This window comes from Chamaea fasciata, unplaced genomic scaffold (genome assembly GCF_029207755.1).
Source record: "Chamaea fasciata isolate MVZ Bird 193981 ecotype frontalis unplaced genomic scaffold, bChaFas1.0.hap1 SCAF_22, whole genome shotgun sequence".
In the NCBI taxonomy this organism is placed as follows: Eukaryota; Metazoa; Chordata; class Aves; order Passeriformes; family Sylviidae; genus Chamaea; species Chamaea fasciata.
The window spans coordinates 3,346,089-3,362,615 of record NW_027094107.1 but is presented as its reverse complement, the minus strand read 5'-3'; the positions used below and the strand labels follow the sequence as shown (position 1 = coordinate 3,362,615).

Below are 16,527 nucleotides of genomic sequence, written 5' to 3'. Positions count from 1 at the left end.
CGGTCCGAGACGTCACAATCGGCCCCACTCGGCCATAATCGGTCGACTCGGTTGCTCTCGGTACGTCCGCCTCGGCTCGGGGCGGAGCGGTGCCGTGCGCAGGCGCAGTGCGCGCCGCCGCCGCCATGAAGTAGGTGTGGGGGTGCGGGGGGGGGGGGGGAAGGCCGGGCCCGGCTCTGTCCCGCCGGTGCCGGTGCTAACGGTGCCTCGCCCGCAGTCCCCTGACGAAGGTGAAGCTGATCAATGAGCTGAACGCGCGGGAGGCGGAGCTGGGCGTGCAGGAGGCGGTGTCGTGGCACGCGGAGTACAAGGACAGCGCTTGGATCTTTGTGGGTACGGGCCGGGCTGGGGGCGGTGGCCGGTGCCGGTGCTGTTGACCCGTTCCTTCCCTCCCCTCTCCCCGCAGGCGGGCTGCACTACGAGCTGACCGAGGGCGATGTCATCTGCGTGTTCTCGCAGTAAGTACCACAGCCCCGGCCCCGCCACCGCGGGCGCTGCCGCGGGCGCTGCCAATGTGTGTGTGTGTGTGTGTGTGTCACAGGTACGGCGAGGTCGTCAACATCAACCTCGTGCGAGACAAGAAGACAGGGAAGTCCAAGGGCTTCTGCTTCCTCTGCTATGAGGACCAGAGGAGCACCATCCTGGCTGTGGATAACTTCAATGGGATCAAGGTCAGTGGAGCTCGGGTGCTGCCGTGGCTCTCTCAGAGCTGCGAGCCACCCCTGACAGCCCGGCCCCGCAGATCAAGGGACGGACCATCCGCGTGGACCACGTGGCCAACTACCGGCCACCCAAGGAGTCCGAGGACTGGGATGACGTGACCAGAGCCCTCCATGCCAAGGGCTGCGGCGTCAAAACGCCACCTCACACCTCGTCCGACTCCCCTTCGGAGGATGAGGATGTGCCCGTGAAAAAGCAGAAAGGTGAGGACTGTTCCTGGCAGGCTGGATCTCTGGTGGGAGTGGCCATGGTAGGGTTTGGGGGGCTGGAGTCTGCGTGGAGGAAGGAAAATGCCTACAAAATGAGGATGGGAACAAGGTCTTGCTACAGAGTGCTGAGGAGATGCTCAAAAATGAGGGATAAGAAGGAAAGCCAAGAGGGAAGAGTCCTCAGGTCTGGATAAGTAATTTCCAGAGTGGATCACAGTATTACTGAGGAATGGGAATGAGAGGGAGGTTCTCAGCATTCCAGGTGGTGTGGAAATGCCCAGCCTTGCTGGGAAAAACACGATGTGAGTGTTAAAAAGAGAAGTGGGATGGCTGCAGCTGGAGGAGAAAAAGTCATGGTTGGAAGTGGCTGGGATCTCCCTTAGGGGGAATCAGGCTGGGAAATTGGGTGGAGAGGGAGAATTTGTAGTGGAAGAGGAGTTGGAATGGTGCCAGGGGACTCATGGGGAGCAGAGTCCTCCTGGAGTTTTGGTCCATCCCAAAATGTGAACTCTAGTTCCAGAGAAGCAGCGGGGCAGAGCAGAACGCTCAAAGTCAAGCCCACAAGCTGGGAAGCGGGTGAGCACAGAGGAGCCCCATCCCAGGATCAAGAAGGAGAAGGAGGACCCTGGGTATGAGCGCTATGCTGGCGGCAGCTCCGACAGGAACACCAGCAGCAGGATGCAGCGGGATGAGGAGCAGCGGCAGCACCAGCGGCACTCAGACAGGAGGGGGGACAAGAACTGCCATGAGCAGAGGGGCCAGAGCAGCTCCTGGGAGGAGCGGGAGAAAAGGGAGGAGGCTGGCAGGAGGGGCAATGGGCACAGCAGTCGGCAAGACGTGTCCCCTAGGGGAGGCAGATCCCGGGAGCCCCGTTCCAGGCACAGGGAGCGGGGCTCTGGCAGAGACTCCGGCCGCAGCTGAGCCCTGGGTGAGCGTTTGGGGTGAGGGAGGCCCTGAGCCTGCCCAAACCTTCTCTGAGCTCCTGGGATGCCACGGCTGGACCTTTCACCTGGGAGCTTCCCCTTTCCTCTCATCCCACCCTGGCCCGGGGCTCTCCACACTGCTTGTGCTGCTGGCTGGGACAGGGGTTTGTCCTTCAGCTGGGGAGGTTGTCAAGCGGTGAAGGCTGGGAGCAGCAGGATGCTCCCCTTCCCTAAATCCCTGGGGCAGTGTCCCCCTCTTGCACTGGGGGCAGAGGCTGCTGGGTGTCTTGTCTGGCCTCATGTGCCAGGTTTGGGCCCTGTGCCCACCCAGCATCTTCTGGATTCCACAGTGTATCCACGGGGCTGCACTGCTGTGTTGGGGTGATTTATCATGGATTTGTTTAAAGGTTTCTTAATAAAAGTTCCTTTTAGGGAGAAGCTGGTCACGGGAGCAGTGTTCCTGTCCGTGGGCCAGGGAGGAGGTGTCATCTGTTTTTCTTACGCTGAGTTTGGGCTTATTTGGCTGGAAGAGTGGGGGCGCTGGAGTGGGGGATTCAGAGCGTGGAGAAGGGAGGAGCTTTAGCTGGATTTTGTTCCTACAACGAATAATGGCTCCAGTCCGCGTCCGTGCCGCTGCCAGGCGCAAGGGGAAGTTTTTCCCTCGGAGCAGCCGCCGGGACTGCTGCTAGAGACACCCGAGGGTGTGCGGGGGGTTGCGGTGGGGGCGGCCCCCGCGGCTCCCAGGGGCCCGGCGCGGGCGGTGCCGCCGGTGCCGGCAGGGGGCGCGGTGGGGCAGAGCCCTGTTTCGGTTCCGGTTCCGGTCCCGGCCCGGTGGCGGCGGCGCGCGAGGTGGTGTCCGCCCGCCATGCCATGTCCGCGCTCAACTGGAAACCCTTCGTGTATGGCGGGCTCGCCTCCATCGTGGCCGAGTTCGGTGAGGCGCAGGGGCCGGGCGGGACCGGGGCCGGGCGGGACCGGTACATTTACCGGCGGGCGCTGAGGCCGGTGTCCCCGCAGGCACGTTCCCCGTGGACCTCACCAAGACGCGGCTGCAGGTGCAGGGGCAGAGCACCGACGCGCGGTTCCGCGAGGTGCGGTACCGGGGCATGTTCCACGCGCTCTTCCGCATCTGCCGCGAGGAAGGCGGACGGGCCCTGTACTCGGGGTGAGCACCGGCACCGGGCCCGTCGCGGCCGCGGCCTCTCGGCAGCGGGTCCCAGTTCCCCCGCGACCCATCCATCCTTACCGGGACACCCACCCATCCGCCACGGGTCCTCCACCCGGCCCGGCACCTCCTCCGCCCCACCCGGGCCTCCCCCGCTGCCTGCCCCGGCTCCTTCCCCTCTGGCTCAGCAGTTCCCATCGCCTGTGCTGGGCTCCCTCTTCGGCCGCAGCATCGCCCCGTCTGTCACGTTCGCCCCCTCCAACCCGGCATCCTCCTCCGCTCACCCCGGGCCCTCCCACTGCCCACCCCGGGACCTCTCCCACACCCCGGCATCTCCCCTGCCTTCCCCGGGTCTCCCCCACCCATCCCGCGTTCTTCCTCTCCGCCCATCCCGGCCCGGCTTCTGTCCCGGCACCCTCTCCCTAGCCCGGGTCCCTTCTTCCGCCTTCTGTCACGGCATCCCCTCCCGGCCCTCCCCACGCTGCTGGCACCCCCTGGGATCCCTCCGTGCCTTGAGCGGAGCGTCCCGGTCTTCCCGAGGCCGGGAGCAAGGCCAGGGCTGCGTGGGTGCCATCCTCTGGCCCTGGGGGTGCGTGGGGCAATCCCGGGTTATCCCGGGCAGAGCTGCATTTCTCGGAGCCGCAGCGGGGTCGTGCCTCGCCCCGGCAGTTTGAGGCGGGTGGTGGGCGGCCCGCGGGGATGCTCAGGGTCCGTTCCCCCTCAGGATCGCCCCGGCACTGCTGAGACAGGCGTCCTATGGCACCATCAAGATCGGGATCTACCAGAGCCTGAAGCGGCTCTTTGTCGATCGCATGGAAGGTCGGTGCTGGGGCGGGGCAGCGCGGGCACCTCCCAGCTCCCCCACCTCGCACTCTGGGCTGTGTGTTTTGCTCGTTCCTTCCTCTGTCCTTCCCGCCCCAAGATTCCCACAGGAATGGAGCTCCGTTACTGGGTACTGCAGTTTTGTTTTTCAGTGAGAGCAAGGATTGGAGTCAATCCTGATGGGAGCCTCACTGTGCTCTGCACTGCCTGTGGTCCCTATTCAAACACCTCCTTCCAGCCAGGTTCCTTCCTTTCACAGAATCATAGGAGAATCACAGAAACATTTAGGTCAGAAAAGATGACCAAGTCCAGCCTGTGTCTGATCCTCACCTTGTCCCCAGCCCAGAGCACTGAGGGCCACGTGCAGTCCTTGGACACCTCCAGGGATGGGGACTCTAGACCTCCCTGGGCAGCCCCTTCCTAGGCCTGACCACCCTTTCCATGAAGAAATTCCTCCTGATGTCCAACCTGAGCCTCCCCTGGCACTGCCAGGCACATTCTGGATAGGAATTGTGCAGTCCAGATCTGTAGCTTCGGCCCTGATTGTAAAGGTGAGGTTCCACCAGTGCCTTTGATCTGTGCCCTCTGCAGCTCCTGCCTGGGGGGTGGAGCAGCAGGAGGCTGGTGGGTGTTCCCTGAGGGAGCACCGAGATCTGCCCGTGAGATTTTCATCCCTGCTGTGCTATGAGGGAATGTTGTAACACCATTCCAGCCTGGGAAAGCGGGATGGGCAGGTAAAATTATGGTATGAAGCTGGGCCAGGGGAGGTTTAGGTTGATATCAGGAGAAGGTTTTTTTTTTTCCCCAGAGGGTGCTGGGGCACTGAACATTGTGCCCAGGGAATGGGCACTGCCCCAAGGCTGCCAGAGCTCCAGGAGTGTTTGGACAATGCCCTCAGGCACAGGGTGGGATTGTTGGGGTGTGTGTGCAGGGCCAGGAGTTGGCCTGGATGATCCTTGTGGAACCCTTCCATCTCAGGAGATTCTTTGACTCTAGAGGTCCTTTCAGGGCTGCCGTCCTGCTCCGGAATGCCTGTCCCTGCCTGCTTCTGTCTGTGTATGCAGGCCCCACACCCCGCCTTGCTGTTGCAGCCTTTTCAGCTGTGAGCTCCATGCCTGAATGTTTGTCTTCCTACAGGCCTGGGGCAGCCAGTGGCCTGGTGTCCTCTGGGAAGTGTCGTGGTCAGTACCAGCAAAGGCCTGTGCCTTTTCCCAATGTAACCATCATCCTAATACTGGGCCTGGAATCCCGGGTTATTCCCTGGCACTAATCACATCTAACTCCCTGCCTGTTCTCTATCTTCAGCTGGCTCCAGGTGGCTGCGTGTAGGCAAATCCAGGGGGTCTGGGGAAACACTGGGTTGTTCCTCTCTCTCTGCCTCTGTCCTGGCTCATCCCTACAATGAGAAATCTCAGATACTTGGCTACAATTTTCATGTGTCCCAGGATTTTCCTTCTCATCAGTCAGACCCTTTGACAGTGCATTGCTGAGTGTTTCAGCTGCTACCTTCTGTCCCTGGCAGGTGTGGGGACAGACCTGTCACGGGCTGTGGCACCTGCCCAGCTGCTCTTGCAGCTTCACTGTGTGATTTGAGAACTGAGCTGCTCTGCTCTTCCCAGCCCTTGTTCCCTCCTACTGTGCCCCTCCCGTCAGTCTGACCTTCTTTCCTTGGTTGCAGATGAAACGTTGCTCATCAATGTGATCTGTGGGGTGGTCTCAGGGGTCATCTCCTCTGCGCTGGCCAATCCCACAGATGTGCTGAAGGTAAGGGCTGCTCGTGGCTGGCTGTGGGACCTGTGGGAGGAGCAGCTCAGTGCTCCTTGAGCCACCAGTTCTACTTGTTTTGTGTTTTTTTAATGAATGGGGACCAAAGCCCAGGGTAATTAACAGATGCTTAAAAACACAGCTCTTAAAGATCACGGAATCCTGGAACAGTTTGGGTTGGGGTGGACATGAAAAACCATCTCCTTCAACCTCCTGCCCTGAGCCCCTGCCCACTAGACCAGGTTGCTCCAAACCCTGTCCAACGTGGCCTGGAGCACTTCCTGGGATGAAGCAGCCATGGCTTCTCTGGGCAACAAGGGTCATCACATTTGTCCTGGTGAGGAGTGGGAGCTGTGTTATCCACCTAGGCCAGGTGAGCAGGTGACAGGCAGCTGCTCCTGTCCCTTTAGTCACGGTGCTGGCACTGCCCTAAGGGCCTGCCTGTTATGTGGAGTGAGCAGAGCCCATTGGGGACAGCCTGGTGCCCTGGGCTCAGGGTAGCCCTGCTCTGGGCAGAAAGAGCCTGGAGAACTACCCCACCCCTCTCCCTGTGTAGATCCCTCTTCTGGGGCTGCTTTCAGGGGGAAGGCCTTGTCCCTCATGTCCCTGTGCCCCCACCCTGCTGCTGTCCCTGCCCCCTGCCTGCTGCCATCCTTGTCCATGTGGTTTGCTGGGAGAGGGACAGGGAGAACAGTGTGTGCTCTGAGCTGCTCTGTTCCTTCTCCCAGGAGTTCCATGGAGCTGCTGTCCCTGGTGTCCCTGCCCTGTGGGCAGGTGCTGGTCTCAGGACAGGTGTTGATGTCCTCCTGCTGACTCTTCCCTTTCTTTCAGATCCGAATGCAGGCTCAGGGCAGCTTGTTCCAGGGTGGGATGATTGGCAGCTTCATTGACATCTACCAGCAGGAAGGTACCCGAGGCCTCTGGAGGGTGAGCACCAACTCCTAGAATCCCCCACCAGAGCAGAACTAACAAAAATCTTAGGGAGGCAGGTGCTCTGCTGCTGTTCCGTAGCAAGGATCACCTGGAACCCCTCCTGGCTCCTTAAACTGCTGCTCTTGTGGGGCAGAACCTTTCCTGGTGTTGAAATTGGTGCAGAAGGTGAAGGGCTGACAGCCTAGTTCCTGCATGCTTGTGCAGGCAGCAGGGAAGCAATGTGGAGTTAATCCAGCTGCCAGGGTGGAGGCATCCTCCTTGGCTTTGAAGCAAAGCTGGGAAGCAGTTGCTGTGTCTGCAGGGAGGGTACAGGGAGGGTTGTCCGGAGAAAGCCCTGTGAGGAGCTGGGGGATGTGACTGCAGCTGGTGACAGTGTCTGTGCTCCACAGGGTGTTGTCCCCACGGCCCAGCGAGCGGCCATTGTGGTGGGAGTGGAGCTGCCAGTCTACGACATCACCAAGAAGCATCTGATCCTGTCAGGCCTCATGGGGGACACCATCTTTGCCCATTTTGTGTGAGTACCTGCTACAGGCTTGGAGGGTGTGTGGGGCAGAGGAGCCAGCTCAGACTGGGAAGAGACCATTAATGGAGCGAGTGCCCTGGAGGTGCAGGGAACAGGGCTAGTGCTTCTAGAGAATCTGGAGCAGGGTTAGTGCTTCCAAAGGATCTGCTCTATCAGCTGCAACAGCTCAGAGTCAGCAGCAGGCGTGGAATCATTAAGGTTGGATAAGACCTCCAAGGCCATTGAGTCCAACCATTCCCCCAGCACTGCCAAGACCACCAGTAATGCATCCCCACATCCCAGAGACCTCCTTGGGGAAGGACCTGGCAGAAATCCTTTGGTGACATGAAATGCCAGCTTGGTTTCAGCTGGCTGATGACAGAAATGCAGTAGCCCCACATCTGTGCCCTGGTATGAGCCAGGCAGGAGATCCATGTGCGTGGCTACTTGTAACAATCTCTCAAAAGCTGCTCCAGTCCCTAGTCCTCACCTGTCCAGACCCTGTCACCTTGCAGCCCCTGCTCGAAGAGCCTTGACAGAGGAGCAGACACAAAGCTGACAGGACCCAGAGAAGGTGTGTTGCAGTCAGGCTGCTCTGGGCAGGGCTGACAGAGAACACTGGAATTCTTGTTCACCTCCGTGTTGCCATTCCTCAGCAGGAGATGATGCAGTGCTTCCATTGGCTTTGCCAGCTGGGGTGAGGGTGAGGAGCACTGGAGCCTCCATGGAGGGGGAGACTGGCAGCTCTGTGATCCTTTCTTTGCTCTTTCTCCCTCCTTCCCAAAGGAGTGTTTGCTCTGGTGGGAAGGATGTGCACTCCCAGGGAATGCCTTCAGGTCTGTGTCACCTAGGCAGCACCTGGGACCCTTGCAGGGCTACCAGTGCCATGTGGAACCAGCTGTGGGCTCAGGTAGGGTCTGGGTTAGCTGAGCTGAGCATTTCCCTCCCCTGAGCTCTGCAGGGTCCTGGGGCGGCCCAGCTCCTGCCGCTGCCTCTTTTCCAGGTAGGAGCAGGTAGTGCAGCTCATGTTCATTGCTAAATGCCTTTGATAAAGTCCAGTGGGAGGTATTTTGTGCCTGTCCAGGGCTGTCCCTGCCCTGATTTGGTGTGTGCAGTTCCAGCTTCACGTGCGGGCTGGCGGGGGCCATCGCCTCCAACCCCGTGGATGTGGTGCGGACGCGGATGATGAACCAGCGCGCCATCGTGGGCAGCACCGAGCTCTACAAGGGCACTCTGGATGGCCTCGTCAAGGTGAGGGGACGGGTGGGCACATCCCTGTCCTGGGAGGTGGCCAGCTCTCAGCATCACAGGGATTTGGAGCAGTGAGATACTACAACAGTGACACAATGTGTCATCAGTGAGACAGGAGGGCGCCCAGAGTCACTTCCCTGAGGCTGCTGTCAGCCTGAGCATCCTCCCAGCCTCCTGGGACAGAATTTAGGCCATGATGCAGTTAGCTGGGTTCAGAGACTGTAAGTGATGCTTCACACACTTGCACGGGCCTCTCTGCTCCCTGCAGCAGCTGGGCAAGGCCAGTGTGGCACACGGGGAGGCGGGCAGGGCATGGGCCTGGTGTGTCTCCTCATTCATTTGTCTCTCCTTCCAGACATGGAAGAGTGAGGGTTTCTTTGCACTCTACAAAGGCTTCTGGCCTAACTGGCTTCGTCTGGGTCCCTGGAACATCATTGTATCCTTCCCTGTGCTGCTGGGAGGTGGTGGAGCGGGACAAGGAGAGAACCCAGCTGGGAAGGGCAGGGCTGAAATCCCAGTGGGGTGCACTGGGGACCCGAATGGGCACTGCTAATGGTTCCTGTAGAACCTCTGAGGGCTTGACTGAGACCTTGCCTGGCCTGGGCTGCAGGAGATTCCTGGATGAGCTCCTCTTTGGGAGGGAATTGTGGGGAACATTCTGCTGCTGAGGCAGGTGCTGACTCTGCGCAGGACCAGTGCTGCTGTGTGCTGAGCCAGACCATTCTGCCTGCTGAAACTGGATGAGGAATTCACTGTAGAGAGCTCCCATTTTGGGCTTGGAGCCACTTCCTTCTCCCAGTGGTCTAGGCAAGGCTGAGTTTGCTCTGGGTCTATCACCCCACTCTTGGCAGCACCTGTGCCCCAGCTCTGTTCTACCTGGGCAGGTCAGGTTGTGCTGCCTGGACAGGGAGCTCCATGGGGGTGGGTTTAAGGAGCGTGCCCTGGATGGGTGTCCAGCCCAGCTGAATGCTCTGCCCATCCTGCCAGACGGCTGCCCCACATCCAAGGAATGTTCCAATTCCTTGACGCTCCCTCAGTTTTTTATCACATACGAGCAGTTGAAGCGTCTCCCCTTCTGAGAGCTGCCTTCATCTCACCAGAATCATCCTTGGGGCTGGCAGCAGAGCTGGCTGCCTCCTCCCTCTTCATTCCACTGTCTCCATGTCGTGGTGTTTGCTCCCTGTGGGCTGGGCTCTTCCCACATGCATGGTCCCTGGAGCGCGAGCTGCCTGGGACAGCCGGGAGCTGCATGTTTCCCACCCGGAGGTGTCCGTGTGCCTGGGCCTGCAGGAATATCTTCTGTGAAGATCTGTGCATTCCAGTGGCCTTTGGGGCACTGTGTCTTGTGGCTGGCAGGTGTGGGTGTCCTCCTGCGCCCTTGTGGGGCGAGGCTGGGGCCCAGGAAGGTGCCATTATCATGTTTCTTGCAGAACTTGTAACTTCATTAAATTATTTATTGATTGAGTGGCTTGAGTTTGGGTCTGTGTTCATTCACTGCAGGGGTGTCTGCCCTTGGAGAGGACAGAAGCTGGATTTCACCACACTGTAGACCCCTTTGTTCTCCATCTATTTATATAAAAACAATCTGTAGGATTCGTTACAGTAAGACATTTCTAAACCCAAGTTTGTTAGTGTCAGAAAATGACCCTGTTGCCCTCTCAGCTCAATTTTGCCAAATCTCAGTCTCTTAAATTCCTGCTTATTATTACTTACACTGTTTTTGCTTAAATCATCTGTAAAGCCAGGTACTGTGCCTTAAAGGTGAGCTCAGCACTTGAAAATTGTGGCTCTGGTGCTGAGCAGGTATTTTGGTCATCCTCTTCTGGTTTTTGGTTATTTTTTAGTGTTTATGGCTATGGAAGCAAATGGTTCTTAAGTTCCTGCTTCCTTTCTGCTTTGTGGGGTGGCCTTGGTTTGGATGAGAGTCCCTTGTGACACAGCAGCATGTCCTGGCAGAGCCTGCTGTGAGCTGAGATTCTATGGAAGTCACGAGGAATGTTCAGCCAAATCCTGCTGGGAAAAGTGGGAGGGAATTGGTGTTACAAAGTCAGAGCTGCCTGTAGAAGCTGCAGGAGTAGGGAAGGTGACTGCACTGAGCTCGGGCTGAAATCCTGCCTTGAGCAGGGCTCCCGGTGCGGGGCCCAGCTCAGCAGGCTGTGCCAGGCAGTGTGTGGGATACACCTGAGTGGTCTGTACCTGCTCCCCTGCACACGCAGGAAGGTCCAGGGGGTGGAACTCCAACATGGAAGGCTCCATGGGAACCAGTCAGCCCTCCCCAGGTGTTTAAGGTAGAAAAACGTATGCTCCTGATACATGAAAGCTAAAAATGGCAGTAAAGCAGGACAAGGAAGTGCTGGCTCCAGCCTGTACTTGCTTCTCACTGCCCTGCCACTTCTCCCTTGTCCTTGATCTCATTTCGAGGGTTTGGACTCTCTCCATCATCAGGGAAAAGGGTCCCCACGTCTCCCTGGGCAAACAGAAGTAGAGGGTGTGTAAGGTCACCAGAACTCTCTCCGTGGCCACCCGCAGTGCAGAGCCTGGCTGTTCCGAGGGCCCTCCCAGCTCTGCAGCTGCAGCCAGCGCCCCATTCCCTCCGTCCTGCTCCCTCCCTCCCTCCCTCCCTCCCTCCCGGCAGCGCCCCTCCTGTCCGCACCCCGCGCTCGGCCTCTCCCCGGTTACTGTTTGACAGCCATATGCTCAGTCCTGCCCGTTTCCTGGCAGCTTGGCTTTTTCCAGGTCACGAGGCTGAAGAGGCTTGTGTCGCTTTGTGTAGGGGCTGGAGCTGTCACTGTCAGACCCCGTAAAGGTCAACACCCCTCCCCCCCAGCCCGGGATGTGTAAGGGGTGTTGTAGGATTCCATAGCACAAGGATGCAGAGGCTTTGCTTTCACAAATTTCTTTGTTACAAGTTACTATTACATAAATACAGTCATGACTAGAAAACTGAGTGTGTACATAGAATCATTATTTTTTTACTGTTGGTAGCACTTCCGTAGTTTTCACTGGAAGTATCACGGCAATGTTCATCAAACTCCCCAAGGAGTGAGGTCAGTTGATAATGGACAAGGTCTCTCTTTGGATATGACCCATGTCATGGAGCCTGGAGCCAGCCTGGTATTCCTGGGGATCCGAAGGGCTGTGCAGGAGGAGCTCCAAGACAGAGAGAGGCTCTTTGGGGCAGTAGCCAGTTACTTCTGCATGAATCCATGAGTAGGCAGAGGACGCCGGCTCTCGGAGAGCCATGGCTGCCTTCTGCCTGGATCCGAGGCCCCTCTGCAGGTTGTGGTGGTTTTTTGCCCTGCAGGTTCCAGCAATTCCTTGGTTTCAGCCTCCCCAAGGATGCCCTGGGCTCTGTGTTGTGCTTGCCAAGGGCCCTGCAGGTTCCCTGCTGTGAATGCTGCTTTCCCAGGCTGGCAGATGTTTATTTGTGTTTGAGCACATACCACTTGTCAGTGCTTTTCCCCATTGTAACCAGGTGGCCTTCAGGGCTGCTGCTCCAGCAGGGTGTCAGTGGTGTTCCCTTGGTCCCAGCAGCAAGAAGCTGTCCTGGGTCTGGCAGTGACCCTCAGGAGCTCCATGAGCTGTGCTGGACATTGGGAACTCTCTGTGCTTATCCCCATTCCCAGCCCCTGTGTCTGAGCAGGCACTGCTCTGCTCCAGTCCCGGGTGCCTGGGGGGGGACAGCCACCGCCCTATGTGCCACCGTGGCAGCTTCCTGCCCAGGTGCTCCCTGCTCACCCCCTGCTCCAGGGTTGTCTGGAAACGTGGCTGGAGGGGAGGGACCTCCGTGGGCACAGCAGCGAGTCCAGCAGTCCCTTCCATGGGCAGCTCCCGGCAGAGCTCTGCTTCCCGGAGAGACAACCCTGCTCCCCAGGCTCCTGCTGTGCCCTGGACTCCTGCTGTGCCCCAGAGAGTGAGGGGCTGCACCTGCTGCCAAGTTGCATCTGCTGAGAGGCCCCAGGTGAGTGATGGCTGAGAATTGTGTTGCCTCACAGGAGGCAGCCATGGCCAGCTGGGCCCTGGGAGCCATCCTCGCTGTGCTGGCTTCGCTCATCATCGCTACCAATGTGCCGGTGGCCATCATCCTGCTCTGCCACATCCAGAAGAGTGGCTCCAAGGGGCTCTGTTTTGTCCTCAATCTTGCCTTGGCAGATGCCATGGTTGGCTTCACAGTCATGGGCCTGGCCGTGGATGAGCTTTCCCAGCCCTTTCATCCTTCTCAGAAGTTTTGCATCCTGAGAATGGCTTTTGTGACCTCTTCCTGTGCTGCCTCCATCCTGTCCCTGATCCTGGTTGCATGTGACAGGCACCTGGCGATCCGGAAGCCTTTCCACTATTTCCAGCTTGTGACAGGCCTGCGGGTTGGGGTGTGCTTGGTGGGGCTCTGGCTGGTTGCTGCCATCATCGGCTTCCTCCCGGTCTTCATCCCACGCTTTCAGAGGGTCTCCAACCACTGGAAATGCTCCTTCTTCAATGTCTTCCAGCCTTCCTACATGCTCACCATGTTCTGCTTCGGCTTCTTCCCTGCACTCTTCCTCTTCCTTTACCTCTACTGTGACATGCTGAAAATTGCCTCAGTGCACGTGCAGCACATCCAGAAAGTGCAGCTGGCGGGGCTGGGGGGGAGCTGTCCCCCGCCCCGTGCCACCAGTGACATGAAGGCCATGCGCACAGTGGCCATGCTCATCGGGTGCTTCACCCTCTCCTGGCTGCCCTTCTTCATCACCAGCATTGTGCAGATGGTCTGCCCCGAGTGCTTTCCCTACAAAGTCATCGAGAACTTTCTCTGGCTGTTGGGTATTGGCAACTCCCTCCTGGACCCACTGCTCTATTCCTACTGGCAGAGGGATGTGCAGTTCCAACTCTCCCAGCTGGCTGCAGGTGTGAAGAGGAGGGTCCTGCTCCACCTGGGCAGCAGCCGCTGTTTCCCTGGCAGAAAAAACAAGGCTCTTCCTGCTGTGTCCTGCCTGGAGCTCCAGGACTGACTTGGTGGCTGTCTCCAGCTTTCCAGCTCCCCTCCTCCATTGTGACCATGAACTCAGGGCCTGCCAGCTGTGAAGGAGATCACAGATGGGTGGGACCAGTCTGGATGGCAATTCCCAGACATCATCACAGCCGAATTCCAGCCTGCCCACTGCCCCACAGCCCCCAGCATAGCTGGCTTCACCCCAGGTTGCAGGTGTTCCCTGGAGAGCCTCTGCTGGAGCAGCCCTGGGTCTCCTGGATCATGCTCTCCCACTTGCTCCACAGGCAAAACCCCTTCTCCCATTGCTGCCCAGCTTCCCCTGCCAGGTGTGCACCCCCTGCCCTCCCCTCTGTCCACAGCACTGGCTCCATGGGCAACAAACCCCCTGTTCCTAGGCCGGGTGTGAGCGCAGGGAGGGCTTCGTCGCCTTGGCCCCGGCAGCAGAGGCTGGGCAGGCTGTGAACATCTCCAAGCACCCACAGGTGCTCCCACTCCCTTCCCAAACCCACCTCTCAATCCTACACAGGGCCATCCCTGCTTTGGGCTGTGCCCACAAGGAGCAGAAATGAGGGGGGTGGGTTTGGGCATGGGGGACAGAGGGCTTGGCAGTGGCCATGCCTGTGTGGGGGCTGGTGGGACTCAGGGCAGGGGGGGCAACCCCAGGGCAGGGGAGCAGCCTGGGCACCGCTGTCACTGTTTACCCAAGCTGTAGAGTGAGTCAATGAGTAACTGGCTGAACAGGGAGAGGGAGGATTGGCTGCCTCGAAGATCCCCACGAAGAAGAGCTGCTGTGTCCCACCCAGGATTTGGGATGGAAGGGGCCCACAGCCACCCTGCCCTTGGGAGCCCCTCTTCTGCCCTAGTGCCAGATGGCTGCCCCTACCAGAGGCTATAGTGATACTTAATTGCTTCTCATAAAATCATTTTGTTTCATCCACACAGCAAGAAAACCTCCCTTAGAAGAGGTTTATTTGCTAAAAAACTACACTACTCTGAAAATGAAAGTGTTCTGCATGAAAGAGCAGCTTTTCCCACCTCTGTCCTTGCCCCACTAGCGGACACAAAAGTTCAGGGCTGTATCCACTTGCAACCAGAACTTGCCATGGAGCTAAGGCCTTCCCCATCCTAGAGAAAGAGGCAAAAATGAAAGTGTCCTTTAAAGACCCTAAGCAAGAGGTCCTCTGTGGCATCCCCCTCAGCCTGGGAAAGGCCTGGGACCAGGTCCCACACAGCAGACACTGTTCCTGGATGTGCCGGATGGACTGAACCTGGGGGAAGGCTGCCCAGAGCAGGCTGGCTCTGGAGGCTGCTGTAGGGGGATCTGGTGGGTGGAAGCAGCCTCACTCAACTCTGGGTTCAGCCCATCATCTCCCTGCACCCGGGATATGCTGCCTGTTCTTGGTGATGCCTGAGCTCTGCTGGCTGTGGCTTTGGTCCTCCTCATCCTCACCAAGCCTCTGCCTCCCTCCAACACCTTCCTGCAGCAGGTCCCAGTGGGAACAGGGGCACTTTGAACATGGGCCTTGCGCTGCTTCGTGAGCTTTCTGACTGCCAGCTCTGCTGCGTGAGTCCATCACTGAACTGGCCAGGCTGCAGATCTGGATCAGCGTGAGGAGCAGGAGCCCTGGCTGTGCAGGAGCCCTGGTTGTGCAGGAGCCCTGTCCAAGCTGGATCAGGGCTCAGGCAGCCTCCTCGGCGCCACGAACACACTGCAGTGGCTTGGATGGGAGTGAGGACATCTCCAGCACTACAAGGGAGCCTACAAGAGAGATGGAGAATGTGGACTTTGAACAGGAGTCTGGAGTGATGGGACAAGGGGGAATGGCTTCCTGCTGCCAGACAGCAGGGTTGGATGGAATATTGGGAAGGAATTGTTCCCTGTGAGGCTGGGGAGAGCCTGGCACAGGGTGCTCAGAGAAGCTGTGGCTGCCCCTGGATCCCTGGAAGTGTCCATGGCCAGGCTGGATGGGGCTTGGAGCACCCTGGGATAGTAGAAGGTGACCATGACAGAGGGTTGGACTGGGATGGGCTTTAAGGTCTCCCCATCCAAACCATTCTGAGATTCTGTGACACTGTGCAGGTGGGGGACAAGGTGCAGCTGTAGGCAGAACTCTTCCTGCAGTGGAGCGTCCCTTTCTGGGCATCTCACTCTGGCACTTACCTCTCTCCTCCCTCTGCAAGCCACGGGCTGGAGGGGGGCTCACAGGCTGGCACAGCTGGGGCTCCATCCCTAGATACATCACCAGATCCTGCTGGGGTAACCTGGAGTGGCAGCTGTTCCTTGTGGGGCCAGGCCTGCTCCCATCTCTTGTGGGAAAACAGCTAAGAAGCAGGACTCAAAGTACTGTTGGACTCATGACAGAAGTAGATGTGCTAGAGGGCTACAAGCCCTGGCAAGTCAAGGCAGGACCCTGAAGGAGGAAGAGATAAGGATGAATGTGTGTATGCAAGACAGTACAGGCCTGTACAAGCCTGCACTAGCTCACAGTTAAGCATAGTTAAGCAATGTCACTAAGAGACATAGATATTGTTATGGTTGTTATTGTTTAGGCAGGTAGTTATTTTTAGCTCGTGCTTGAAAGGTATATAAACCTGCAGTGTGTTAATAAAATTGGCTTCATGATGCAAACCATGGAGACCCTGTCTCTTCAATCGGCCGGCAACCCCTCACCGCAGAGAGCCCCTGCCGCTGTCCCGCTCCAGCCTGCGGCGCCCGCGGCACCGAGCACGGCTGGCGGGACCGGCCCTGCGCAGGGCGGCCGTGGAGGGAGGGGATGGAGCCATCCTGCCCCACACCGCGACAGGGAAGGATGGAGGGCGCCTGGCCCACCGCTGCTCTCTGCTGAATAAACACTTCGTGCCCGGCTGCGCTCTGCTCCGCTGCCGGGGGCTCGGGGCGGCGCCGGGGGCGGCCGGGGGCGGCTCTGCTGGAGGCCGGGGAGCAGCAGCGGCCACGGGGGGCGAGCAAAGAACGGGGCGGCGGAAAGGAGGGCGACAGCAGCAGAGCCGCGGCTGCGGGGCCGGCCCTGTCCCGGTGAGGTGTTCTCGGTGGGACCTTCCTGCTGAGATGTTTCTGATCCCGGTGGGACGGTCCCGGTGGGGTTCGGCCAGTCCCGATGGGACGTTCCCAGTCCCGGTGGGACGGTCACGGTCCCGGTGCCGGGGGTTGCGGCCGGTCCCGACGGGATGTTCCCGGTCCCGGTGGGACGGTCCCGGTCCCGATGGGATGTGGCCAGTCCCGGTGGGACGGTCCCGGTCCCGATGGCGTGTGG

General features: G+C 59.0%; 3 protein-coding genes across 3 annotated transcripts; all 3 read left to right on the top strand.

Moving 5' to 3' along the window:
- The first annotated feature begins 88 nt into the window (after window positions 1-88).
- On the top strand, window positions 89-2,572 carry RBMX2 (RNA binding motif protein X-linked 2). Its single transcript, XM_066202602.1, has 6 exons — window positions 89-130; window positions 218-333; window positions 407-458; window positions 542-671; window positions 743-923; window positions 1,444-2,572. The coding sequence occupies exons 1-6, from the start codon at window positions 126-128 to the stop codon at window positions 1,848-1,850; spliced, it is 891 nt and encodes a 296-aa protein (XP_066058699.1). The 5' UTR covers window positions 89-125; the 3' UTR covers window positions 1,851-2,572.
- A 75-nt stretch (window positions 2,573-2,647) lies between these two features.
- On the top strand, window positions 2,648-9,753 carry SLC25A14 (solute carrier family 25 member 14). The gene is made up of 9 exons (XM_066202603.1): window positions 2,648-2,786; window positions 2,870-3,017; window positions 3,742-3,836; window positions 5,518-5,603; window positions 6,435-6,530; window positions 6,926-7,050; window positions 8,154-8,289; window positions 8,645-8,725; window positions 9,327-9,753. Exons 1-9 carry the CDS (start codon window positions 2,723-2,725, stop codon window positions 9,366-9,368), a joined length of 873 nt encoding a protein of 290 aa, XP_066058700.1. The 5' UTR covers window positions 2,648-2,722; the 3' UTR covers window positions 9,369-9,753.
- A 2,540-nt stretch (window positions 9,754-12,293) lies between these two features.
- On the top strand, window positions 12,294-13,274 carry GPR119 (G protein-coupled receptor 119). Its single transcript, XM_066202696.1, has one exon. It carries the CDS (start codon window positions 12,294-12,296, stop codon window positions 13,272-13,274), a length of 981 nt encoding a protein of 326 aa, XP_066058793.1.
- Window positions 13,275-16,527: the final 3,253 nt, after the last annotated feature.